General features: G+C 43.2%; 1 protein-coding gene across 24 annotated transcripts in view; it reads left to right on the forward strand.

Moving 5' to 3' along the window:
- Dys (Dystrophin) overlaps positions 1-26,301 on the forward strand; it is a 177,817-nt gene that overhangs the window by 150,598 nt on the left and 918 nt on the right. For 9 of the 24 annotated variants that reach the window (XM_015182894.2, XM_015182898.2, XM_015182900.2 and 6 more), the window contains 8 exons: positions 23,004-23,263; positions 23,357-23,557; positions 23,623-23,756; positions 23,823-24,181; positions 24,257-24,640; positions 24,703-24,823; positions 24,886-25,328; positions 25,386-25,683. In XM_015182894.2, coding sequence (XP_015038380.2) covers positions 23,004-23,263; positions 23,357-23,557; positions 23,623-23,756; positions 23,823-24,181; positions 24,257-24,640; positions 24,703-24,823; positions 24,886-25,328; positions 25,386-25,683 — 2,200 coding nt within the window. Of the gene's footprint in view, positions 1-16,193; positions 17,264-23,003; positions 23,264-23,356; positions 23,558-23,622; positions 23,757-23,822; positions 24,182-24,256; positions 24,641-24,702; positions 24,824-24,885; positions 25,329-25,385; positions 25,684-25,783; positions 26,219-26,245; positions 26,292-26,301 lie in introns of those variants that run through there. The other 15 variants (XM_015182892.2, XM_015182895.2, XM_015182901.2 and 12 more) reach the window with 9 other exon arrangements.

A 26,301-nucleotide genomic window follows, 5' to 3' on the forward strand; every position in this document is an offset into this window, starting at 1 on the left:
CGTCAAAGTTTTCGGAGATGGAAACTGTTTAGTTTAAAGTTTTAAACAGAAGAAAAAGAAAGTTTTAAGCGGCGACAAATGCAACTTTAATGAGCCGCCAAAAATCCTTTCTCAAGAGAGAGCGAGAGAGATGGAGATATTAAAGTAATTTTCTCTTAATGAGGAGGCGCCTCTTCTGCATTCATCCATCCATTCTTGTGCCCCGAGTGGCGTCTGGTGCCTCTTCTGCTTGAATTCAATTGAAAATAATTGAATCGATTTGTGCGAGTGGGGCACAAGGGGCATGCGGCATGAGTATTTGGTTAGTTGCCACTCGAACATGCATAGCAATATTTTTGGAACTATTTTTATTTGCATTTTGTGCTCCCAAAAATAAACAACATTTCGTTTTATGATTATTTTAATTGAATAAAATTCGAAGCCCCCCTCTATCTCCCTCTCTGGCAATTTATTTATTAAACAAACATTTTTCGGATTACCTTAATGGATGGTTTTTGGCTGGAAATTTGAGTTTGTTTTCCGCTGTTTTTGTACTGATTAGTTTGGGATTTTATCAAAAACTTTGGCTGGGTTTTGTTTTGTTTTCGGCGGATTAGCGATACCCATCCGATAAGCCACTTACGAGATACATTTCGGGGATGTTTGCTTTTTGGGTAGTGGGAAAAGTGGGATTAAAGTTTCGACTGCAGAGAGAAATTTCAATATTTAGCTTCATATCTGATAGGAATCATAAACCCATCGGTTTATGGTTGTGGAATATTACAAATATAAATCGAAAGGTGCTCGAGGTTACTTTTTCCCTTAACAAAATGTTTTGTTTTTTTTTATATAATTTTTTCCTACATTTTCTGGCATTTTCCGTTTATTTATGTTTCAAATAAATGTCACATCTGGGGGCCATATTTTCTGTTTATCCTTCAAATCCTTGCTTGTTCTTCAAAGACACACATATATGTATCTTTAATTTCTGCCAAGAAATCGTCCTTAAAGACTAAGAGGTAAAAGGTGTCGCTTTTGAACCACTTCAAGTCCCTCAAACCCAAGTTAATCCATCGATCAATCAATCCTGTAGATGCTCTGTGTCTATTCCATTCCATGAAAGAGATCCTCTTGCCAATCAGAAGATGGATAGATGGATAGCTGGAAAACACCATTCCGTTCTTTGTTTATAAATAAAAAGCTGCTCTAAATGTACATCTGTTTTGTTTTGTTGAAATCTGCACAATTTTAAACCATGCAAAAACAAAGATCCCAAGGTTTTTTTCACGGTTTTATTCGTCTGTGAATATTTGATGGTCTTTCCTTAGAAAGACATTTCTAACGAATGTGAGACTTCTTTAGGGATTGAAACAGAACCTTCCTTCAACTGTTGCGATATTTATTCCCTTTCATATTTTGTATAGCTCTGGGTCTTAAAGATCCAGCATTTCCTTGATGGAAAATAGTCCCTGCTTGAATCCCATCAACAGCCGCCAGGCATTGAAATCTGTTGACTCCTTCGTTGCTTCGAGATCTCATTTATACGTCGCCATTTAGAAATATTCTCTTGATGAAAAAATTTAATAAACTACTTTATTTAGTTACAAACAAAACCTAACAAAAAGGATTTGCAGAATATTTTATTTTTTAAAACAAAAAATGATTTAAAATAAATTTGTATTTTATTTATTTATTTTCTTAAAAAAAATACCTGAAAATTATTTTATTTTATTTTCTTATTGAAAAAACAAAAAAATTTTTTTTTTTATTTTGTTCAAAATAAAAAAAAAACTTGCTGAAATTTATTTGCATTTTATGTTGTATCGAAAAAAACAAATCCCGCTATTTAGGAAAGTTTTTTGGGTGTTAAAACGGGAATCTCCCCTTAAGAAATTTAGCCATTATTTTGGATCCTATTTTTTAATCCATATTTAATCGATTGCCTTTTAACCTGAATTCCACTGCAGAGCAGCAGGTGGAAGAACATCTGTTGACCATTTGGCGGATAAGTAATCGGATAATTGATGGATAAGAGGGCCGGGGAGAGAGAGAGAGAGAGAGAAAGAGAGAGAGCAAGCTGTGCTTCTGCTTCTCGTCTCACCTTTTGTTTAAATTATATTTCCTCTTGAATATTTATTTGGCGCTTTTTCGGCGGAATTTGTTTACCGAAAGAGACCCCCAATAGGGAGGGAGGGACGGGGCGGGGGTGGCACTTTGTTTATAGAACTTGAACCATGCACTTTGGATAATTAGCAAAAACAGACAAAGTTGTTTGTTTGTTTGTTTGTTTGACCCTGAACTCAAGAACCGAAGCCACAGCGAAATTCGGTGGCCAGAAATAGGCCAAAAAAAGGGGGTCAAAGGGCAGGGCAGAGGGCAGGGCAGGGGGCAAGGGGGCAGGGTGAAATGTAAAATCAATAATCATTTAAAATTCAAATACGCAACCGAGCAGCCAGCCGCCGGAAAAAAAAGAAAAATGCAAATGGGGAAAAACAGATAATGAAAAACAGAGCAAGAAACAAAAAAAAAATGTAGTAATCGAAGGAGGAGGGGGAGTGGAGCATCCCCTTTGCTAATGAAATTAAAAATTGATGCTTTGGGGTCTTGCCCTCCAACCATTTTGGTGGGTGGAAAATCGTGGAAAATCTAGGCAAATATGCGCGAAGAAAATGTCATTTAATAAATTGAAAAAAAAAAGAAGAAAAGAAAAGCGCGACAGGAGGGGGAGGAGGAGCCAACGGCAGTGTTATGGCTGATTGATTTTGTGGCGTTGGCGGTTGCAAATGCGAGCGGCAGTGCCACTGAGAGTGCCACACGGAGGGGGTGGGGGGGGAACCACAAGAAAAGATAAATGCCGCCCGGCCCAAGGGTTCGTTCGAGCGGGGACACGTCTTTTATTTTTTGATGGAGTTGCCTCCTCAGATGGGGCTGCCACAGATATTGCGGTCTGGCCTGGTTGCTCAATCTTCCTGGTTGGCGCTCCAAGCCGTTGACATCAATTAAGTAGTGGAGGGGAGGGGACTACTGAGGGGATCATTGATTAACACACAATTTGATGGCAATTGCAGGAATTGCAGTTTTCCATTTTCCATTTTGCAGCCAAAGCCAGAGCCAGAGCGTAGAACCATCCAACAGATGGCCTCGTCGTGTGGGCGTTGTCTGGCATTGGGAGGCGCCTGCTCCATGCTCCATGCTGCACGCTCCATGCTCCATGCCCCATGCTCCACGCTCTATTTGCTTGCAGCTTCATTAGACGCCGCTCAATTTATTTGCCTCCTTTAGACGCCAATTAATCAGATTATGTCAGAAATGTGTCACTGGGTTAATGCAAATATATTACGTTAGAGCCAGAAGCCGAGCAATAGAGCAACAGAGCCACAGAGCAACAGAGCCACAGAGAATCAGAGACTCTGCTCTGCTATGCCACCATTCGATGGGTTGTTTGTCTCTGTGCCTCTTCTGGTGGCAAGCTTTAAAGAGATTTGTCGGGAATCGACTGTATCGGATCCACTTAATTAGTGGCAAAACAGAAAACTAAGGAAGCCACGAAATACAGTCGCCTGGAAATCACTTTTAAGCCGCTTAGGTGGCAATAAATCAGGAAATTGTACAACGATTTCAGTTCCCATTTAATTGCATTCGAAATGAAATAGAAATCGAAGAGCAGGCAGCCCGAAAGGGCTTTGAAATGTTTCGATTTCGATACGAAAACAAAGTGAAAATATTTAATCTGGGAATTATTTTAGTTTGATTTTTAGATATTTTAAATCCTTTTTTTGTTAACAGAAATGGTTTTTATGGTAGTGAAAAGTTTAGTTATTATATTACGATTTAAATTATGATTTTGTACTGGTTTTAGGGACTTAGATTTGATTTTTGAAAGGTAAAAGTTTTTCCCTTAAAAGTGCACAATTTTTGTGATTAAAAGATGCCCAAAGTTCTCTTTTTGTAACAGATATCAACCAAGTTTTTATGGTTATAAAAATATAGTTATTATATAACGATTTAAATTAAGATTTTTGTACTGGTTTTAAAGACTTAAATTTGATTTTTGAAAGGTGAACAGTTTTTGCCTTAAGAGTTCCACAATTTGTGTATTTAATGGATGCCCAAAGGCTATCTTTTTAATGGATGGGTCCGAAATTATTAGAAAAAGGTACTATTTTCTAATATTTCCAAGTGTCTTAATTAGAGGAAAAGTTCTCAAATTTCCAGTAGGTGAAGTTTTTCCAATTTTTAGATGATTTTGGGCATGTTTGAAGAGTATTTCCTTTAAAGAGAGTTTTCCGTTCTTTGACCCCAAAATTTTATCAATTTTCTGGCATTTTTTTTCCATACAAATAAAATAACTTTTCAAAACATTTTAGCTAGGTTTTTTTCTAAAAAAAAAGAATAATTTATTACATTTTTTCCTTTACAAAATATTTTAAGATGGCGGCGTTTAAACTTTTTTCCCCGAAACAAACGTAGGTGATGTAAAAGGGGATTTCTATGGAATTTTAATAGGTTTATTGGCGCTTTATGTCCCCTTCCTGCTTTGCTTAATTTCTGTATAGAATATATCTTACCATTTCATTGATTTCCCCTCAAAAAAGGCATGTCAAAATCCAAGTCGAGCAATGATCAATGATGATCAAACGCTGACTCTGGCGATCCATTTCGATTCATTTTCGGTGTTCATTTAACCATCACTCACCTGTGGGGCAACAATCGATGGAACAATGTAAAAACGAGTATCTGTGGAACTCCATCTGCCGCCAAGGAGTGGGAAAGGGAGAGCTAGAGGGGTGCTCCCTCTGTACATCATTTGGCATTCAGGCAGAAAAGTCATTAAGTGACACACCCGCCTACAACAGAAAACAAAAGCAAAAACAAAACATTCCAACCCCAAAGATAGATGCCAGCATATTTTTATTAACAACTGAAAAAAGGAGAACAATCACGATGTAAAGACAGGGGGGAGAGGCAGTGAGGCAGTGAGGCAGCGAGGCAGCGAGGGGGAACTCCACACTCTCTCAATGTTTAATCACGCATATCACCGACTTTCAGAGCAATTTTTCGAATATTTTTTGCTGCTTTTGTTTTTGTTTTGTTTTCAACTTGTTTTTTTGGGCGTGTTTTTGAGTCGCGCCTTCGATGCACGGAAGTTGCACATGCCACCAAACGGAAATTGAGACATCAAATTTAATGAATAACCGAATAAATGTTGTGAATATACAACGAATACGAGTACGGGTATGGGTATGGGTACGAGTCTTTTTCAGGTGCTGCCCGACTTTCGCCTTCAACCAAAAAAGAGTTGTAAAAAATACTTTACAACTCATTAAAAATTATTATTGTTGGGCGGCCATAAAGATGAGGATGCAACAGAGATCCTGCCACACAGGACTGCCTGTGTGGAGGAGGTGTCATTGGGTGGATCCCTTTTTTCGGGATTGCTCTTAAAAATATTACACCGAAAAAAAAGAACACACACAAATTTGCGTAAAATTTTGCGGCCACATTTCAGCATTTTCCTTGGAAAATGCCTGCCTGCCTCGAGAGGAGGCAACAGGCAACAGGCAACAGGAGGTGGCATTAGGCAGTGGGAGGCGCCATTTGTCGGAAGGTGAGAAGATTGCAAAGGTTAAAACGCCTTTCATTCTTATTAGAGTTGAAAAAGTTTGCTCAAGGCTTCGGCTTCGACTCCCGTTGCTGCCTTATTTCCCACGAATTTTCCAGCGGGTGGTGTGGGGGACGGGGGAAAAAGGTTAAGCAAAGTTTTGATGCGCAAAAAGGTCGTACTTCGAGTGCTTCTGAGAATGTTTAATTCAATTTCTTGAGCTAATATTTCCCCTACCTTCCTGACACTCGAGAAATGATTTTAATCAAAGGGAAAAGAGCAAGTCAGAGCGGGAGAGAGAGGGGAATGAGGAAGCAGAGCTGCCCTGCGATAAGTGCTCGCTGATGGACAGACTTATCGATGGATAAACCAGGGCACTATCTGTCAGAGTTAATGTCAGGCGGAAGTTCTGCACAAAAAAAGCAATAAACTCTATCTTAAGATGCGAAAACATTGCTGGAAGCGTGGCACTAAAACAACACGGCACTTCTGATATTCTTTATCGATAACTGGGTGAAATTTCAACGATTTTCGATTGCCTCGGGACTATCTTTCTGGCTTAACATCAGTCGGAAGTTCTACACAAAAAAATGCCATAATTTTTTGCGATTCTTCTGCCTTAAGATTGGAAAACCATTGCTGGAACCGATGTATAATTTATCCAAACAAAAACTACACACTTCTGATCTTCATTATCGATAACTGGCTTGAATTTCGACGATTACGGATTGCCATAATCTATAATAGACCTTTTGTCTTTGCAGGTGGTAGTTCATTGTAAAAGAAAGATAAATTCAGGTGAAATTCGTTTCTTAAGATAGGGAAAGACATTGTTTAAAGTGGAGGCACCAATCTAGAAAACATTCCTACATGTTTTCTGATTGGTTTTTCAACTAAAGGTAACCTTAAGCGGAAGTACAGTCGCATGCGATCAATATTGAGCGATATCTTGGGGCTCGGGAAACAGAAGTTCTTGGATAGCCCCCATCGATAGCTGATGGCAGTGCCTCCAGCAAATGAGACAAATTTATGAGAAGACTAGTATTGTGCAGTGCGGAGGCATTGTTTAAAGCGGGTGTACCACTCATCGATTAATAAAAGCGTTTTCTGAGGGTCGTTAACTGCTTGGAGCTTGGGTGGTCCCAATCGATAACTGATAGAAGTGATAGCAAATATTGTGATAAATTCTGAAGATTAATCTATTTCAAAGATCGATTATTATCGATTAATAAAAGCCTCTTTTCGATGGCCGATAACTGTTCGGAAGTGCATTCCGTGCGATAAATTGTGGAGATGTCCTCGTAAATCTTGGAAATTGAGAGACAGAAATGTTCTAGAGCAGTTCTTGGATAAACCCGATCGATAGCAGAGCGGACGGAAGTGCTACCAACAACTAAGATAAATTCTGAAGAAGCGTTCTTACCACTTATCGATTGATAGCGTCTTCCGATAGGCATAATCGATAACTATTTGGAAGTACTTTTATGCCATAAAATAATCTTGAAAACTGGAAGTAAAACCCAGCCATCGGGGAAATGGCATATCTCTGTTCTGGGCTGTTCAATGGCTGTTTGAACATCTGGTTTCCGTATAATTTATTTCTTTTTTATAGAAACATTGGCGTTATACAATAAAACAACTAACAGCCGAATAGAGCTACCGACTAACGACCCCTTAGACCCTGATTTCCGTCCAAATTCCCCTGAAAATTCCTGTGCATTCTGGCAGCCTCAAAATGTGTCTAGGAATTTAGCTTGTTCTCTTCTTGAAAGCCATAAAAATAACTCGCAATCGCGAAGGAAAGTTTCTTTTTATTATGCGATATGTTTGTTCAACAATTTTCACTAAACGTTTTACTGGAAAATGGCCAAAGGAGGCGACACTCGAGGCGGCAGGGAGGCAGAAGCCAATTGAATGCATTTTATTAATGGCATCCATGACTTGGCCTCTGGCTTGTGGCCCGGGACTTGGGCTTAGATTGGGGGTTGCTTTGGGGGGCTCTTGGCATCGATTGACAAAAGGCGACAATAAAGTCATCTTGCCCCCAACCTGCCTGCCCCCATGCCGCATTTTGTGGCTTCTGTCTGCTGTCGGCTGTCGGCTGCAGTTGCACTTAATTTTATCTATTATCCTTCATTTTTGTCATTGTCTAAGAGGAAAATGAAGATTCTGGAGACACACACACGTGCATATCCTTTGAGTCTTTTGTGGTGGAGGCATGTCTGGCTTTTCCGATAGGATCTACGGCAGCAGCAGGTGTGCCATTGAAAGTTTTTAGATGGGATGCTGGCTGCTCCTGGCAGCCTTTTCTCCTGCTGTGTTTTTGGAAAATGTGATAAAATGATTATAAAATAATTTTCACAAACAATGGCAGCCCCACATGCTCACGTACTACCTCTAGACCTGTTCCTGTTGGAAAATTCTCTCCTTCAAAGTTCTGTCTCTCCTCTGGTCCTGCTGTGTGGTCATCCTGTGGTTCCTTCTAATTGAATAGATTACGGGGTCACAGGATCTTTAATGGCTGCTGCCTGAGCTCTCAAAAGTTTCTCAACTACTTTTTCACCCTCTCTACTGTGTGGGGGGGGGGGACATTAAATATTCCCCAAAAATTATTCCTTCCATAAACATTTGCCACACAAATCGTACAAGAGAGTGGCAGTGCCACCAAATGGTGTGCGGCATTTATTATTAATCCAAATGCCAGGCCATAAAAATTCCACTGTGAAAATTACACTTTTTTGGCTGTTCTTGAGGATTTTGGGATTGGATTTCGAGTCTTTTTGTTCTTTGGGAGGTGGAAAAAGGAAGTTCTTTTACTAGAGGTGGAAAAAACGTAGAGAAAGCTATGAAATGTAGAGGATAGATGGTTTGTAGGAAAGAATATTGAAATATAAGGCTTTAGTAATACTCACACGATGGCTTTTATATAGGGAAAATAGCTTTAAAAGAGGCTTTCGCCCAAGAAATAATATTTTCCTGGAACATTTGGTAGCCCCACAGCGTTTTCTGTGGCTTTTTTAGAAATTTGAAGTAAAAAAGGAATTATTTGTTTGGAAAGAAAGGAATTTCATTGCTAATCCATCCTCAGGATTGTTTAATCCTTTGAATTTCCCACAGGAACTCATTAGCCTTGGCATTGCTTCAAGGCTGAGGGTTTCCTCTTTGGGAAAGTCGCCAAATTATAGCCCTATGAAGGAGATCCTGCGATCTATAGTCTGTATTTACATTATAGATTCTTCGATTATTTTCCAGTTAAGGTCTCCGAAAACCATCCCTAGGTCTTATGAATCCTTTAAAACAGCTACAAAATACATATTTCTCTTAATATGTAAACCAGAATCAAACCATACATATCTCCGGCCCAACTTTCCCTTTCATTTAAATTTCCCCGTAAATCCAAAAACTTGTGGAAAATACAACCCGCAAGCCCTTGTTCGCAGAAACCACGCACAAACCCAGGCCGAATTTTCGCATCAATTTGTTTGAAATCCAAAGACCACACACAGACACAGAATCCAAATGCGAATCAGATGCAGATGCTGCTAAAGATTCAGGAACCCACATTTAAAGCCCGACTAGAGCTCCGCCGACTGGAGCCTGTGCCACCGATGTGCAATGGCCAATAAACATGTCTTAAAGCTCTCCTTTGGCTGGTGGCTGGTGGCTGGTGGCACACAGAATTTGAACCAGTTTCCAGCTTAAGCCGCAATCCAAAGAAGACAAAAAGAAAGAAACGCGCACAAAGAAAGAAAGAGCTTCCTTTCCTTCCTTCCTTCCTTCAATTTGTAGAAATGCGTGGCAAAGGAGGATGGGGCGGGTGGGGCGGGTGGGGCATGCCTGGTGCAGATGCAGTTCACATTTGCAACATTTGCAACTTTATTTATCGCATCGAAAACATCTTGTAAATTTTCCACGTTATTTTGCGCCTCAAGACATGGTTTTCTCCGCTCCTCTTCCCCTTCGTTCTGCTGAACAATTGAATCCCAAGGAGAGCTTTTCCACCCACTAAGGAAAATTCGTTTTGGTGGCCACGCCCTCTGCCTCCGGCTTCGGGGCGGTCTACCAAAGAGAGAGACGACGACGACGACGACGACGACGACGGGGACTCTCAATGGATGCCTTGTTTTGATCATTTGCCTTGTGATAAATTGTGCTCCATGTCGCCCGGCACTCGCGACGGACTTGACTTTTATTGCTAAAGGAATGCCCATGGCCATGGGGCAGCCACATCCCCATCCAGAGCCCCATCTAGTACTTCTTTCGGGCCAAGTCCATAGTCGTCGTCTGGCCATCAGAAAAAAACTCTTTTTTTCCGGCCGCTGTATTTCTTTTGCCGCCTGCCTGCCACAGACTGTGCCCCAAATGCTGCCATTCCCGTAGTTTGAAGTTTATTTGTTGCAAAATACAAATTTGATATCATTTTTCAACGCCACATAGAATGTCCCAGTCCGTTTGGGGCATGCCCCAGATGGTTGACGTTTTTGGGGGCGTGCCTTGGGAGTGACTTTTGTGGTTTCAATTTGGTTGCACACGCATGACGCATGCAATTTTTATTTGGCCGCCACTTTGAAGCCAAGCAAATAATTCGAGATAAATGTTGAGCGGTTTTTGGAAGGGCTTTGCGCTACCGACAGAATAAAATGGTGCTCTTAGATGAATAGAATCCATTAATACCATAGATTTTGAGAGAGCCATTGAGCCTTTCCATAGATCTCCTAAAAGATGTGGCCATGACTCAGATGATAGATCTTTTCATGGGTGGAATTATAGATCCACTTACAGATCTCTTTAAAGAAACATCTACAGATGCATTTAATAGTCGATGTGTCCATCAAACTACCCATTAGTCCACCTGTAGATCCGACCAAAGATCTCTTCATAGAACCATCTTCAGATGCATTTATCCATCGATGTATCCATACAATTACACATGAATTCAAATATACAGATACATCCATAGCTACATCCCTAGATCTATCAACATATATAATCAAAGAGACATCCATTGAAGCCACCAATAGATTCATCCATAAGTAGATCCATCTATATATCCCTCCCAAGATCAAATAAAAGATCCATTCTGAGATATGCTTTTCCAGAGAGTATAATCTTAAGGAGATCTTATATCTCTCTCAATATTTGAAGGCTCTTAATAGAAGATCGAAACTTTCAAGAGGATCGTTCTCCAGATATTGTAAAAAAACGCTTGATAGCTTATGGATCGTTGCAGATCCTTTCAAATCGTTCAGATCGTTGCAGATCGTTGCGGATCCCTTCAGATCGTTACAGATCCCTTCAGATCATTCCAGATCCTTTCATATCGTTCTAGATCCTTTCAGATCATTCCGACCGTTTCAGATCCATACAGATCGTTCCAGATCCATACAGATCGAATCAGATCGTTCCAGATCATTTCAGATCGTTCCAAATCAGCTCAGATCGTTCCAGATCGTTCCAGATCGTTCAAGATCGTTCAAGATCGGTACAGATCATTCTAGATCGTGGTATTTCCTGGTTGTATAAGGTCTTCTTCTGTTCTAGCTTTTTCTGCTCACCAGAATCCACAAAATATCAAGCTTTACAGGCCTCTAAATTCTTAGTGAACAACAATTTCTGAGAACCTAAAAATCTGCAAAAATAAAGTACGAAATGCCACATCCAATTTTAGCTTTTTCCCCCATCCAAAAGACTTTTTCCAACCCAAATTTCATCCACTCCCCAAAACCCAATAAAACCTGCAATCAATTCCCCAACAAATGTTTCTGTTCCCAGATCGAATATCACATATCCAAGCTTTTGGTGGAGTGAAACTCCAGTCCAATCATTAGTTGGAGAGACCAAGAACCTTATCTCATGGCCATCTATCTACTACGAGTATCTGTTGATATATTTTGAATATAGGAAAATGCCATTAAAGAGACGAGACCGTCAACAAATGTTTCGCCCACGCAACAGACAAAAGATTTCCCTTTTGTTTAGCATTTTGTATGGGCTTGGGTTCGGGGGATTGGATTTGACAATCACAGAGTGGAAAATTATTCATGGTCGGAGGCCACTCGAGAACTCCAGACAGACAGACAGACAGACGGACGGACAGAGGGGGGAGACTCTTAGATGGGGATTTCCCCATGTGAAAAATGCAGTAAAAACCAAACAGAGCGAAACGAGGGCTAAACAAAGGCCCCTCCAGAGCAGGAGGGAGCGTCGCATAATGCACTTTTGCTTTTTTTTTTTAATTTTTTTCCATTTGCTGAAATTTCCGGTTCTTTAATCCGTCAGATACGAGGCTTGGGCATGATTCGTATTCGGGTTTTTTTTTCAGAATTTATTTGTATTCCGAAAAGTTGAATGACTTTTCGCTTGGGTTTTGGGTCTCTTTTGCTCAGAAATTCATGACTGGAACCACGACTTCAATCAAATTGCAATTATCTTAAGCACGTGTTTGAAACGCCCGAGGGGGGTGCCCCGATTGAAGGGGGGAGGGGGCTTGGGGGCATTTCTGATCTACGATTCGTGACGCTTTTGATTTATTGTTTGAACCATTTTCACGCAGCCTGTGCATGACTCAGCTGTTGGTTCCACCATAATTCTGCAGATCTGTTTTTTAGGAGCTCCAGCGGAACCCTTTGTTTCGCTTGCGAGTATTTTTTGGGGGGGGGGACCATCCGCTGGGGCGGAGAGAGGCACTCTCTCTCTCTCTTTCGAAAACCTAATTAGTTTGGTTTGTTGATAACACAAAATAATGGCCTATATAGGCGAGAGTCTATAGGAATTATAGATATATATGTTATGTATGGGTACTGCCTATGTTTTTGTGCCAGCAGGTAAACGGATTTCTTTTTTGAGCTGGGGTTCCGCTTTGCCTTTTAAGGTGATTTATTTGCTGTTTTTGGATCCCCGCCGACACGAAAAAAAAGTCTGTTAAATTGTGGGACCCCTCGCATGTGCCTCGAATGGGGGATTAGTGCTGGGTTTTTGGGTTTTCGGGTTTTTGGCAACACAGAGCTTGAAAGTGAAAATATACAATAGATTTTGATTTGCCTCAACTGATATGCAGATTGAACATTCATTTGATGTGTTTTTGTGTTGCGAATCATTAAATATATGGTTTGATGGATGGAAAAGATAGGGAAAAGTCGTTTAACTGAATTAGGGAATGTTATTTACTTATCGAACATGATATTTGATGGAACTATCGATAGATGTAGCTTTGAGATGGTGGCAAATAATAGGGAGAGATGAGATTTGCTTGAATAAAAGATATTTGAAATGATATATAATGGAAATGTCGATATTAAAAATCATATACGATAAAATTATCGATAGAAATTAATTACAGTTGTCCAAAGATAGACAGGAACGATTTTATCCCAATAAGGGATTTTTATTGATAAAAAGTAATGCAAATCGTAAAATGTATCGATTTTCTGTATAATACTTCGCATATTCCGCTTATTTCTGTGAGGAAATGGGAACCAAACTCTACAATAATTTTCCATATTTTCTAGATGCCTTAGGCACACACATCCCCTATGCCACATGCCACTCATATGCATCCCTAATTCCCTATGCTGTGACCATGTATAATATGTAATAATCCCCCTTATACAATGTAATCCCCCTTGCAATTATCCATTAAAACTGCAGCCTGACGCTGATTCGCTCTCGCCCCCTCTCTCTATCTGTCCCTTTCAATCTGTTGCACATTGGAATTATTATGAAATATCTGTATCTGTATCTATCATCTCTTATATTTTTTTTTGTTCTTTTTGCTGGAAAAACGAAAACATTTGCATATCCAAAAGGCAATAACAAATGCATTCCACATCAGTCGTGGGGGACTGGGGGACATTCTATCAATATCAATTCATATTCGATGGGAGGTGGGGACTGTGGATGGATGGATGGATGGATGGATGGGATTCCGTATGCCAGTCAGCGATGAATGTAATCTCTGTGGAGAAGGGTGGAGGGGTGGAGGGGTGGAGGGGTGGAGGGTATGGCTATGAGTGAAAAAAAAGTGAAAATTATAATGAAATTCATTGGGGATTTCCCTCACGTACGAGAACAAAGTACATCAATCAAATTGAAATGCAACCATCATACGCTCTCTCTCTCTCTCTCTCCAGCTTTTACTCTCCTCTCTCCCTCTCTCTCTCTTTCCATATCTCGTAATGCATTTAACAATAATATTCATATACACATATACTCGTAATGCAATTCTCTGATTTGGTTTTTTTTCGCCTGCCCTGCTCTTGTGGCATAAATATTTTCCGGCTTGCTGCATTTCCAATTAGAGAGACTCTCCTGCCGCAGAATAAGCGAAAAATTGGACATCAATCAATGGAAAAACAAAATTTATGCAAAACCAAAGAGAGAGAGAGAGAGAGAGAGGGAGAGAAATCCAGAGAGAGAGTGAGAGGCATGGAATGGCGGAATGTTGCTTCTACTAATTAGACACTTGTCATTCGTCGTAATGTTGTAATAAATACCGTTACAATGTCATTACCGGCATTACCTTACCCCCCTCCCTCTCTCTCTTTTACTCTTTTCTCCCCTCCTGCCGCCCCTCCCCCCCTTCTTGAGTCTGACGACCACCACTCATCTTCTTCTTGGCGGCGGCTTTCGGTCTCTCTTGTCTGTCAATCGCTTGTTAGTTTTTTGTTGTACCTCTCCTTCCCTTCCTCCCATTCTCTCTCTCTCTCGCTCCTACCCCTCCCTCACCTCTTTTGACTTTATTTAAAACTTTGTTTTGCTTTACCGCTCAGAATTTTTAATGAGCTTTCGTCTACCTCGTACTTTGCTTCTCTTCGCCGCCACAAAGCAAAAGCAAAGCCCTTTCCTTTCCTCTTGTTTCTGTTGTTGTTTTTTTTCCAGTTTTTCCCGCTGGTTATTTTCTTTTTTGCTTCTGAAATGTCATCTATTTTTTGAGGCTTGTTCTTTGTTTTTCTTTGGGTTTTTTCTCTCTGTCTTTTTGCGGGGTCATTGCTGAGTATTATGCTCCGGAGAGTGGACTGTACTGTGGACTACACGTACTCCCGTATTGAGAACGAGAACGGGGTCTCGGACATTCTCCTTTGAACCCGAAAAACAAAACTAAAGTCTTGAGGGGCTTAAAGTTCTTTGGGTCTGTGCCACTGGAAAGTTTTCTTATGGGAATACACAAGAATTTGCTATACAAAAATGATTTAGGGAAAGACTTGACTCTTAGATTGTTTGCACACGAAAATACTTGAAAATCCTTCAGATATTTCCAGAACTAATGATCAAAATCCAACTGCGAAATCATATTCCTATAGTCTCTAAAAAAAAATTAAAGAAATACTTTCAAAGCAGGAAATCTTCGAGGGCCTATAGAGATTGTTCAAATATACATATTCTTTAAAGAAAAGACACCTGTTAGTTTTCGCGACTTCTCCCTTTTTAGGGCTTATTTGTAGAAGGTACTGCTACCCCCATAGATCCCCCAACTCTTCGAGTTCTTCTAGATCTCACTGTTCTCCTACTCCTAGTCCCATAGGTCTCCCAAGTCTCAGAGTTCTGGAAACCAAGTTCCCTTTCAGTCTGGTCTGCCAGCCGTACTACACTACCATCGTTGTTCCACTAACCTATCCCACTTTTTTATTGGCTTTTCCCAAAAACAAACACCTCTCCCATTCCCCCTATCGCACCTCATTCTCTAGATCATCATCGGATGGTTATGTGGATCCACAACAATGTCAGGGGCCTGCCTGTCTGTCTCTCTGGAAGAACAGAACAGAATGAAGACAAGACCATAAATATCTTAACTGAAACACAATCGAGTGGTTAGAGAGTGGGGAGTGGTGAAGTGGCGGAGTGGGAGTGGGGTCTTATCTATAAGTAAATGTTGCCCAACATAATTTACACACTCTTACAAACAGAGAGAGGAGGGAGAGGGAGAGGGACAGGTAGATAGGGCAGAAATGCAAACAGAATGCAGTTAAATCAACCTTTTTGCTTGACAAACAATTTTCAAGAGATGTTCGAGGGATAATTAACGTATACACTGAGAAAAAAAAGAAGGTGAAAATGGTATACAAATAAAGATCTTCCAAAACAGAATTCAGGCATTTTTGAGGATGTTTGCTGGGCTTTCCGATGGATATTTCTTTCGGACTACTTAGTAGCATATTTTTATTTATGGAATATTTAGGAATAGTGCCATAAATATACCTTTAATAAGCGCTTAAGTGTATCAAAAGTTAGACGAAATTATACTTAAATGAGTTATGTTTCTCCCAGTGTACACATGTCCATATTTGTCAGCGGCGTGGGCTCCAAATTAGGTGGAAATTAGGAGAGTGAAAGGGGAAGAGGCAGAGTCACAGATTCCTTGGGAAAATTTCGGCGTAATGGAGTGGCTTATTGACTCGCGTCACACATTTGAAGTATTTGTTGAAGTATTTCCTTGTATTTGTATTTGTATTTGTTTGGGTATTCAAAGGCCCCAAGCGGGGTGGGGTGGTGTGGGGCGTGCCGCATGTCATATTTGCAAAGAAAAATCAAGTGAAATCAAGTGAAAAACGTACTAAAAATAATCCCAAATGTAAAAGAGTGAAGCGAATCCTGTGTAACCGGTTCTTATAAATAGATAAACGACACAGAGAAGATCTGAGGAGCGCAGAGAACGCAGCCCCGTTCATTACGCAAGAATGTGCCCTAAAACGATGCTGAAGGAAAACCTGAAATCTGCATAAAGAAAGATTAATTAACTCTAGCGAACATTCGAGCAAGAAAAAAATCAACCAAAGCAACATTCGAACACGAAACTCCAGCATCCACAGGAGGGAACACTATTTCAGGATGCGACTGTTTCCAGGCAGCGGAACGGCAACAGCGACTGTTGGTGCTTCTGCGGCGATCAGTTCCAGCGATGAGGCGGGCGAAATTATTGAGAACTCTCACATCAGCAGAGGTGGCGGAGGGAGAGGGGGACCAGGGGGAGCCCTGATCTACAGCAATGGAGAGACTGGCAAGTCAAGGTCATTGGAACGCTATGCTGGGGCCCCGCGCATCGAGCTCCTGCCCCCCTATGCCACGCCCACGGGCAGCACACGACGCCGCCTGCTGGCACCCTTCCGTTCGATGAAGCGTCGCAGTCGCAGCAGCAGCAGCAGCGGGGATTCGCACATGATTGTCGTGAATCTTGGAGTCACGGGAGCAGGAGGAGTAGGAGCCGCGGCAGCGGCAGGAGGAGTTCCAACCAAAAACAAAAACAAAACTACGACGGCCAAAGCCAGTTCGCAGAGCGGCGACAGCGGCACGGGCGGCACCGAACTGGAACACGAACTCGAACCAGACGACGACGACGATGATGACGAAGACGAGGAGGAGGACGAAGAGGACGAGGAAGAGCTGGAGCAGCAGAGCAGCCAGTTGAGCCTCAGCTATTCGCATTTGAGCAGCAGCAGCGGTTGCGCCGACGAAGATCATACAGACGCAGCAGCAGATCATACGGCAGCGGTCTCTGCCGTCGAACTTGTTGCCAACGAACGTCGACGCAACATGTTGTCGCTGTACTCGTCTTCGTCCGAGGAGCAGCTACACTGCCGTCTCGGCGATATTACACTGGTGGACGACACCTATTCGAATTACGATCCACAGAACGATGCGGAACGCATGTTCCTCCAGGTTGTGGGCATATTGCGCGATGAAAATGAGGTTTGTGTCTTGGCTAAAGGGTTTACACTGGTGGCTTGTAATATTAGGGTTACTTGACTGACGGCTTAGGGTATTTTCAACGAATTTTCATAGAATTTTCTTTAATTTTGTATTCCCTTTTTAAATCTGATTCATTTTGTTTTTACAGAGTGATTTTAAATACAAAAAATACCAACATTTTTCCTGTTTCTCTCGTACTGGCTTTTCGCCCCCTTCTCTCTTTCCTCTTTCCTCTTTGCTCTCCCTCTGTTCCTGTCTCTTTGAGTTTCACTTGCAATTTCAATTAATTAATGACGCTCCTGCAAAGGATTTCCATTTCCATTTCCGTTTCCGTTTCGCGCTTCAATGGAGTCCAAGGGGGCGGAAACACTCAAAGAGAGAGGCAGAGCCATGGATGTGGGGCAAAAAAGAGAGCAACACAAAGAGGCTGAGTGGTATCCAAGGAGAGCGAGAGAGGGACGGAAATCTCTGTTTAGCTGGGGACCTCCCCCCAACCCCTAGAAGGATCCTTTTCGCCAAGAACTAGGGACATTCCCGTTTCCGAAATCAATCCTTAACCCTTCAAACTGTCAATTAGAAATGAAAGCTTTCCATCAGAAGCGCACACACACAGCGGCACAGCGCTTTTCCCCTAGAGGGGGCAGAAGGCAGAGGAGGCATGCCACAAAGGCTGCATTTTTAATAAGCAACGCAGATGCCATAGAAAATATGGCGACAGCTTTTTCTTTATTTAACCAACTTTTCCCCCAGGGGGTGGTGGGGGTGTGGCCAGGAATTGTTATGGGGGCGTGAAACGGGAAAGGAAAAAGGTATTGCATTTCACAGTGTTGCACTTTTTAAGTAGACGGACGCCTGCCAACAACTTTGGGGCAGGTAGGGGGCCTAAAGACCTTACAAGGATTCCCTGCCTGCCCCACACACAGCGGCATGAATGTTGCATGGACTTTGCCTTCGTTGATTAAACTCTTCTTGCCGCTGCGTTTCTCCCAACGACATTTCTTCTCTCCCAAGGAGGCAGCTTTAAAAGTGCATTGCCCCCTGTTATCAGTGGCACCCACCGCCCACCGCCCACTGTACCACCCTCCCTCCCCCTCTCCCTCCTGCTGCCTTCCATAATGAGACTTCGATGGCAAACAGCTTTCTTGTCTCTTTGTTGCGGCGACGGCGGTGGCGACCACTTGGTTGGCTTTTTGCCTGCCACTAATTAAAGGAGCTGCTGCAACAGAGGCAGCTGGAAACGTGCGGCAGAGTGTGTTGCATATTTATTGTAAACATCAAATTATTGATTGCTGCCTCGATGCAATGGACGACGGCAAATTGGGAGCAGGCTCCAGTGGAGCCTTTGTGGCTGCTAATTAGAAAAAAATAAAGAGAAAATACGCACACAAAAGAAACAGAGGAGAGTGGGGAGAGGAAGGAGCTGTGCTGCAGTACAGTGCAGGGGCAAATTATGTGTACGCCTCATTAGCACTGGAATATTACAAGAGGAGGGGTAGGCGATGAGGGGGTTGGTTGGGGGAAAAGGGCCAGCAATTAGGTGCAGGTGAAATGATAAAAGCAGTAAAAGGGAGGGGTAAAATTTTCAATTGCAAAACAAGGGATCTGTAATGCCATTCAATAACCAAAAATATAGCAGCAACATTTTAGCAGATGAAATCAATTAGAGAACAGGGATGCAGGTATCAGAGAACTGCAAAAATCACATCTTTCTTGATTTGCTCAGCCTCGTTTCACTCAAAGCACCGCAAAATATTATTTACCTCAGTTAACTGAGGGACCGTTTTACACGCATACATAAGCATATAAGCTGCGCTGCGACTGAGGACCGTTCCCTTTTACACACACCAATGCCATCGAAAAAAGTTTCTGGCTGCCGACCGCACATGATTAAAATCATACGAGCTGAGCATACGATCATTGTTGAGCCGAAGCCACAGCCACCCGAAACGCAACGAAACGAAAACGAGCAGCGCGGTCGCTAGACAGTGAGAGAGGGAGGCTTGAGTCATGTAAAATCAGCAGCGCTCGTACATATGTGCTCAAGCAAAGAGAACTTTATCGGGTGATTCTCATGCAGGAACGTTCTTGCAAGCGAAGCCAAGCTAAAGCCGTTGTCTGATAGGCATGAAAGATCTTTCCAGATTAGGAATTAAGCAAAACGGAGATCTTTGAGCTCTCATTTATAAATTATTTTAAATCGTTTACAATCCCCCGATAAAAGTGGAGTCCTAGAATATTGTTTCTATGGATCATTCAGGGATATCTAAAGGTAAACGTTATTTTTACATAAAGCCTCATGCATGGAGCAATTCTTAGAGTGTTTTTGAAGTGTTTTCGAAGAAAAACCCAAACAAACTAAATTAAGTTTTCCTCAGCCTTGAATTCATCTAAGCTCCGAAAAAAAAACAACTCAATTTCTAAGAAAATGTATGAGAATTTCCACCTGCCACACAGTTTTATTGGTAACCCGTGGCTCAAGACAACCCCCAATGAAAATCCCCTAAAAAGAAAAACAAGAAAATAGGATTTGCATCCAAAAGAAAAAAAAGCGAAGAGAAGAGAAGAAGAGTTGATGAAGAAAACAATGAAACAATTGCCCCATCAGTGGACGTCACTTGGGAGAAGCCACAAAAACAAGAAGAGGGAAAACAGACAGAGAAGAAGAGAGGGTAAACAGACAGAGAGAAAGAGAGACAGAGAGAGAGAGGGAAAACAGACAGAGAGAGAGGGAGAGAGACAGCAGACAGGACCCATGTGGGGGCTTGGCATTATGAGGCATAAACGCTGTCCCAACAGCCAGAGGAGCTTGAAGGCAGCAGAAGGAGCAGCAGCGGGAGCCAGGAGACAGCAATGGGCAAGAGGAGTTAAAGGCTGGAAAAGCTAAAGGAAAAGTTGCAAATCAAAAACACAAACTTGAAGAAAACTAAATTAAAAAACTACACACAGAAGCATCACAGAAGGGAAAGCCAACTGCGGGGTGGAGAAAGGGAGAGAGAGGGAAAACTAAATGAAATAATAAAGTAAACGAAAGAACAGCAAGGAGTGGAAGGAGTGGCAGGAGTGGCAGGAGGAGCAGGGTATAGGGCTTGCAGGCGGTGGGGTGGGGCGTGGTTTGAGGGAAAAACTTTTGCCTTTTTGCCGAAGAAACGAGGAAAATGCATTTGTGCTTGTTGCATGCAAAATGCCACAGCAGAAGCAGAAGCAGAAGCAGAGCTCAGAGGCAGAGCCAATGAAAGTTTTCCCTCTTGTTGTTGTTGCTCGGTTTATGGAAATGGAAAATGCAGACACCAGACGGTGGGAAGGTGGGGCGGGGGATGCCAGACGGATGGAAGGCGGAATGGGGTGCGAAAGGTAAAAATTGAAAAGCGAAAATTTCCCAAGCACTGGGCAGGGAGTAGGGGGTAGGGGGGTGGGGGGGGGGGGGGGGGGAGTGCCGATGGAAAATGGGCTAAATGAAACGTGTGCAACATCTGCTGGGCTCTCCTCTGTGCTCGACTCCTGTTGCACGTCTCATGGATGCATGATGCTACTGGCTGCTCCTTGTGCTCCTCCTTTTACCAGTTTAAAGTTACAAAGCACCAAATTGGCACAGCGGAAAAAGTGCTGAAAGAAGAGAGCAAATGGGGGCCATGAGGGGAGTAGAGGGGGCTACCCCCAATAGGGCAAAGAGCATAAACGGTAACGCGAAAGCAGCAGCCTTTTTACTGCTAATGAAGATGCAACTGCGAGGCAGGAAGGCAGCATGGACAAAAAAATAACAGATTCCCGGAGGAGCGATAGAGAGAGAGAGAGAGGGAGCGAGTTTGATAGAGAGATAGGTAGAGAAATAGATGAATAGAGAGATACATATATAAATAGATAGATAGATAGATAGATAGATAGATGGATTAAGAGAGAGATAGATGGATAGATAGATGAATATATAGATAGATAGATAGACAGAGAGATAGATGGATGGATGGATAGTCAGAGGAGGGAAAAGGCAGGAATTTCGATGGAAATTCTTGGAATATCTGTGCCGGAATTTCCAAATAAATCAAAGAATCAATCAAGGCTTGAAAAGGCCGGAAAAGGGTCTTCAAAATTCGAATAAAAAACCATCAACGGCTAAAGGAAAACTTGCTAGTCAAATGGAAACGCGTTAAGCAGACCCTTGAGCAGGAAATCCATGTGGAACTGGGGAATAAATACGAGTATTTCCTAAGCAAAAGATCTCCCTACAAAGCACCATATCACCACTCCCCCTCCTTTTGGGCAATGAATCTGTTGTATTCTCTTCAAAGAAATTCATCTTTAGCTCACATTGGATCTTTCAGCATCTTTTCAAAACCATCTATTCAGAATCCTTTCTTCCAGCAGTGCTCCCATATCCTGCACAAAAGAGCTATCCCAGTGGCTCATCATTTACCAGCCCTAATTATATAAAATTAGCTTTTGTCACTTGTTTATTATGACTCCACTGCTACGCTCCAGCGGCATCCTTTTGGCTTAATTTTCTTGGCTCTTCCTTTGGTCATGTGCATAAAACTTAATTTGCCGCAAGACAATGGCAGGGAAAAAGGAAAAGGAAGAACCAGCAGCCAAGAAAATGCATTTCATTTGCATGCACACACACAGGGACACAGGGACCTGCCCCAAAGGATATATGTATGTATGGACGTGACTGTGGATACTCTTCTGGGAGGCACAGCCTTCTCTGATCCTTCTTCTCCCTCCTCCTTGGCAGAACTTTAATTACGATTATGTCTGGGCAGGGGGGATGGGGGCTCCTGTTGCTGCTGTAACGGCTTATTATGGGCCCCGTCAAGGGGATTATAATGTTGGCCAGAAGCAGGGCAAAGGCAGTTCTGGTTCTGGCTCTAATGCAAAGAACGAAGCAATTTACGGGGAGGTGTAAAGGATATACGGCTGATCCACGGACAAAAAGGGAGGAAAAGCAAATCTCTTTTGCAGTCATAATAAATACATTTTACGGGTTTTAAAAAGTTTTGCCAAGGAAACTTTCATTGAGAAAATTTATAAAAAAATTACAGCAAATATTTTATGCAATTTCTAAAGACTTTATATATTGGAAAGGATTGAAGATTTAGGATTAATTTTTTTTAAAGAATGAATATTTTTTACTACAAAAATTAATGGAAATTTATGAGGTTTTTATTTTATTGAGAAAAATTTACAGAATTTACAGCAAATATTTCATGCATTTTTTATAGACCTAAAAGTTTGAAGATTAAAGATTGGTTTAGGAAATTTATGAGGATTTTATTGTTATAATTATATTCAATCTTTCCATACAAAATTGTTCCACTTTAGGAGGATTTTTTAGGGAATATTTTATGTTCATATTTATTACAGTTTTGGTAGAATTGTAATTTAAAAAGCCTTAAACACTAAATATTACATTAATTTTTTGTATTATTTGCTCTAAAAATATGTAAAAATATTTAAGGAACGCTTTTATTGAGGCACATATGCCCTTTGCCTTTTGATTAAATAAACCAAGTTTTGCCTTTAAAAATAAAAATAAAAAATAAGTCACAAAACGATGGCAATTTGCATAAGGAAATTAAAATAAATCTTAGATTATTTGTGTGCCATATAATGAAGGCTTTCCCCACAATCTGAATAATTCTCAACATACATTTGTAGGCACCCTTTAAACACCTCTACCTCCACAGATAATCTCTTTTATTACGCAACTAATTCGTAAACCTTTTGTGCTCTTTCTTTCGTTCACCAGAAAATGCGTCAATTCCAGAAGATACTCGAGGATCTGAGCTCCCGTGTGGCATTGGCCGAGCAGACAAAGAACTCCTGGCTGTCGCCCGTGTCCGTGGGGGAGGCCAACGAGCAGATGCAGCAGCTGCAGCGATTGCGTGACAAGATGACGACGGCCAGTGCCCTTCTGGACGACTGTAATGAGCAGCAATCCTTTTTCACGGCGAATCAAGTGCTTGTGCCCACGCCCTGCCTCTCAAAGCTGGAGGATTTGAATACTCGGTGAGTGCGGGGGATGGGGAGGGGGGGGGGGGGCACTGCCCTTTATCCTTCGATTGTCGCTTGTTCATTGAGGGATTTTCGTTGTCGTTGCAGCATGAAACTCCTGCAAATTGCCATGGATGAGCGCCAGAAGGTGCTCTGTGCGGCAGGGGCCCAGCAGGCGCACGAGAACGGGGACGATGGACGGAACACATCGAACAGTGGGACCATTGGACCGCTACCGAATCTGGGACAGAGCGTTAAGCCCCCCTGGGAGAGGGCCACAACGGCAGCCAATGTGCCTTACTACATCGAGTGAGTATCAGTGTCCCTAACGGATTGTGTAACCCTCCTAATGACGATGATGTCTGAAATGATAGCCACGAACGTGAGACGACACACTGGGACCATCCGGATATGATTGAGCTAATGAAGGGCCTGGCGGATCTCAATGAGATACGTTTCTCCGCCTACAGGACGGCCATGAAGCTGCGTTCTGTGCAAAAGAGATTGGGTAGGCCCGGAGAATCTTCCACTCAGAAAACATTCACTAAAAACCGTTCTCCTTCTTCTTGTGTAGCTCTCGATAGGATTACGATGGCCACTGCCTGCGAGTCCTTCGATCGGCACGGCCTGAGGGCACAGAACGACAAGCTGATCGATATACCCGACATGACCACGGTGCTGCATTCGCTCTATGTGACAATCGATAAAATTGATTTGACGCTGATGCTGGACCTGGCCATCAATTGGATACTGAATGTCTACGACTCGCAGCGCACCGGCCAGATCCGTGTCCTGAGCTTCAAGGTGGGCCTGGTGCTGCTCTGCAAGGGGCATCTCGAGGAGAAGTATCGCTACTTGTTCCGCCTGGTGGCAGACACCGAAAGAAGAGCAGATCAACGAAGACTGGGCCTCCTGCTGCACGACTGCATACAGGTAAGAGATGACAGTGGATCCCCCTCCAGGGAGTACGAGTAGTAATACGATCTTCTGTGCTCCCGATCTTTACAGGTCCCCCGACAACTGGGCGAAGTGGCCGCCTTTGGTGGCTCCAACATTGAGCCCTCTGTGCGTTCGTGCCTCGAACAGGCTGGCATCTCCCAGGAGGCCATCGATGGCAATCAGGAGATCTCCATCGAACTGCAGCACTTCCTCGGCTGGCTGCAGCACGAGCCCCAGAGTCTGGTGTGGCTGCCCGTGCTGCATCGTCTGGCTGCCGCCGAGGCGGCCAAGCATCAGGCCAAGTGCAACATTTGCAAGGAGTATCCGATCGTGGGCTTCCGGTATCGCTGCCTCAAGTGCTTCAACTTTGACATGTGCCAAAAGTGCTTCTTCTTCGGAAGGAATGCCAAGAACCACAAGCTAACGCATCCGATGCATGAATACTGCACAGCGGTAAAGATATATTTGTAGATTATTCCATGGTTTTGTACTGATTTATAATCCTTTATCTGCAGACCACTTCCACGGAGGACGTGCGCGACTTTACGCGCGCTTTGAAGAACAAATTCAAGAGTCGCAAATACTTTAAGAAGCATCCGCGTGTGGGCTACCTGCCCGTCCAGAGTGTCCTCGAGGGTAAGCCATGGGCAAAGCCACAGGCCACAGACAGACTCTAACATCGTTTCCTGATCGTTTAGGTGATGCCCTGGAGAGTCCTGCCCCCAGTCCGCAGCACACCACCCACCAGCTGCAGAGCGACATGCACACACGCCTGGAGATGTATGCCTCACGGCTCGCGCAGGTCGAGTACGGCGGCACGGGCTCCAATTCGACGCCCGACAGCGACGATGAGCACCAGCTGATAGCACAGTATTGCCAGGCTCTGCCCGGCACCAGCAATGGCAGCAGTGCCCCAAAGAGTCCTGTCCAGGTGATGGCCGCCATGGACGCCGAGCAGCGGGAGGAGCTGGAGGCCATCATACGGGATCTCGAGGAGGAGAATGCCAATCTGCAGGCGGAGTACCAGCAGCTGTGCACCAAACAGCAGAGCGGCACCCCAGACGACACGAATGGCATGCAGCATTCCAGCAGCAGCAGCATGTCGGGAGGACTGGGAGGCGGCCAAGGAGAACAGGGACAGGTGGGATAGCCTCCTCCCCCCTCTAAGATCTCCACTAATCGTCGCTTATTCTTGTAGGACATGATGGCGGAGGCCCAACTCTTGCGCCAGCACAAGGGTCGCCTGGAGGCGCGCATGCGAATCCTCGAGGATCACAATCGGCAGCTGGAGGCACAGTTGCAGCGTCTGCGACAGCTCTTGGACGAGCCGAATGGCGGCAGCAGTGCCACCAGCAGCGGCCTGCCCAGTGCCCCGGGCTCTGCACTCAACTCGAAGCCGAATACCCTGCAAACCCGTTCGGTCACAGCCTCGCAGCTCAACACGGACTCCCCGGCCAAGATGAACCAACAGAATGGACACTACGATCACAATTCAAGTGAGTTATCGAAGGAGTTTTACTAGGACTAGAATTAGGTTTAGGAGCAGCCCCCTGACTCTGACTAACCTTTCGATTGCTATAATACACGCACCCTCAGAGGGTATCATGCTGCCAGGACTCCAAAACGATCTGCAGCAGCATTTGGCGGCCAAGCATCATCAGCATCAGCTCAGTGGGGCACTGAATGCGTTGCACCAACAGCAGCAGCAGCAGCAACAGCAGCAGCAACAACAGCAGCAGCACTCTCAGAGAGGAGGCGCTCTCACGGGAAATGGTGGCATTGACATGTCCGGGGGATATTTGGGCGACGACGGACGTCCGCCGCCGCCACCGCACTCGAGTCTGATGCAACATCAACAGCAGCAGCAGCACTTGAATGGTGCGGAAATTGCATAAAGTTTCGGTTCCTTCATTTTTCTTCGAGTTTATTTCCATGTTTCCTAGAACTTTATTTGTTTGTGATTGATGTTGTGCTTTCTTGACTGTTGATTGTGATTTCTTCTAATCTGGAATATATATTTCTCTTGCTTTTTGCATTCTTATGCTCTCATTTGGTCAGATCTCACCTAAAAATGTTGAATGGATTGAAAGAATCTCAGTGCCCGGTAATGCCCT

The sequence above is a fragment of the Drosophila pseudoobscura genome, chromosome 2 (assembly GCF_009870125.1).
Source record: "Drosophila pseudoobscura strain MV-25-SWS-2005 chromosome 2, UCI_Dpse_MV25, whole genome shotgun sequence".
NCBI classification, from domain to species: Eukaryota; Metazoa; Arthropoda; class Insecta; order Diptera; family Drosophilidae; genus Drosophila; species Drosophila pseudoobscura.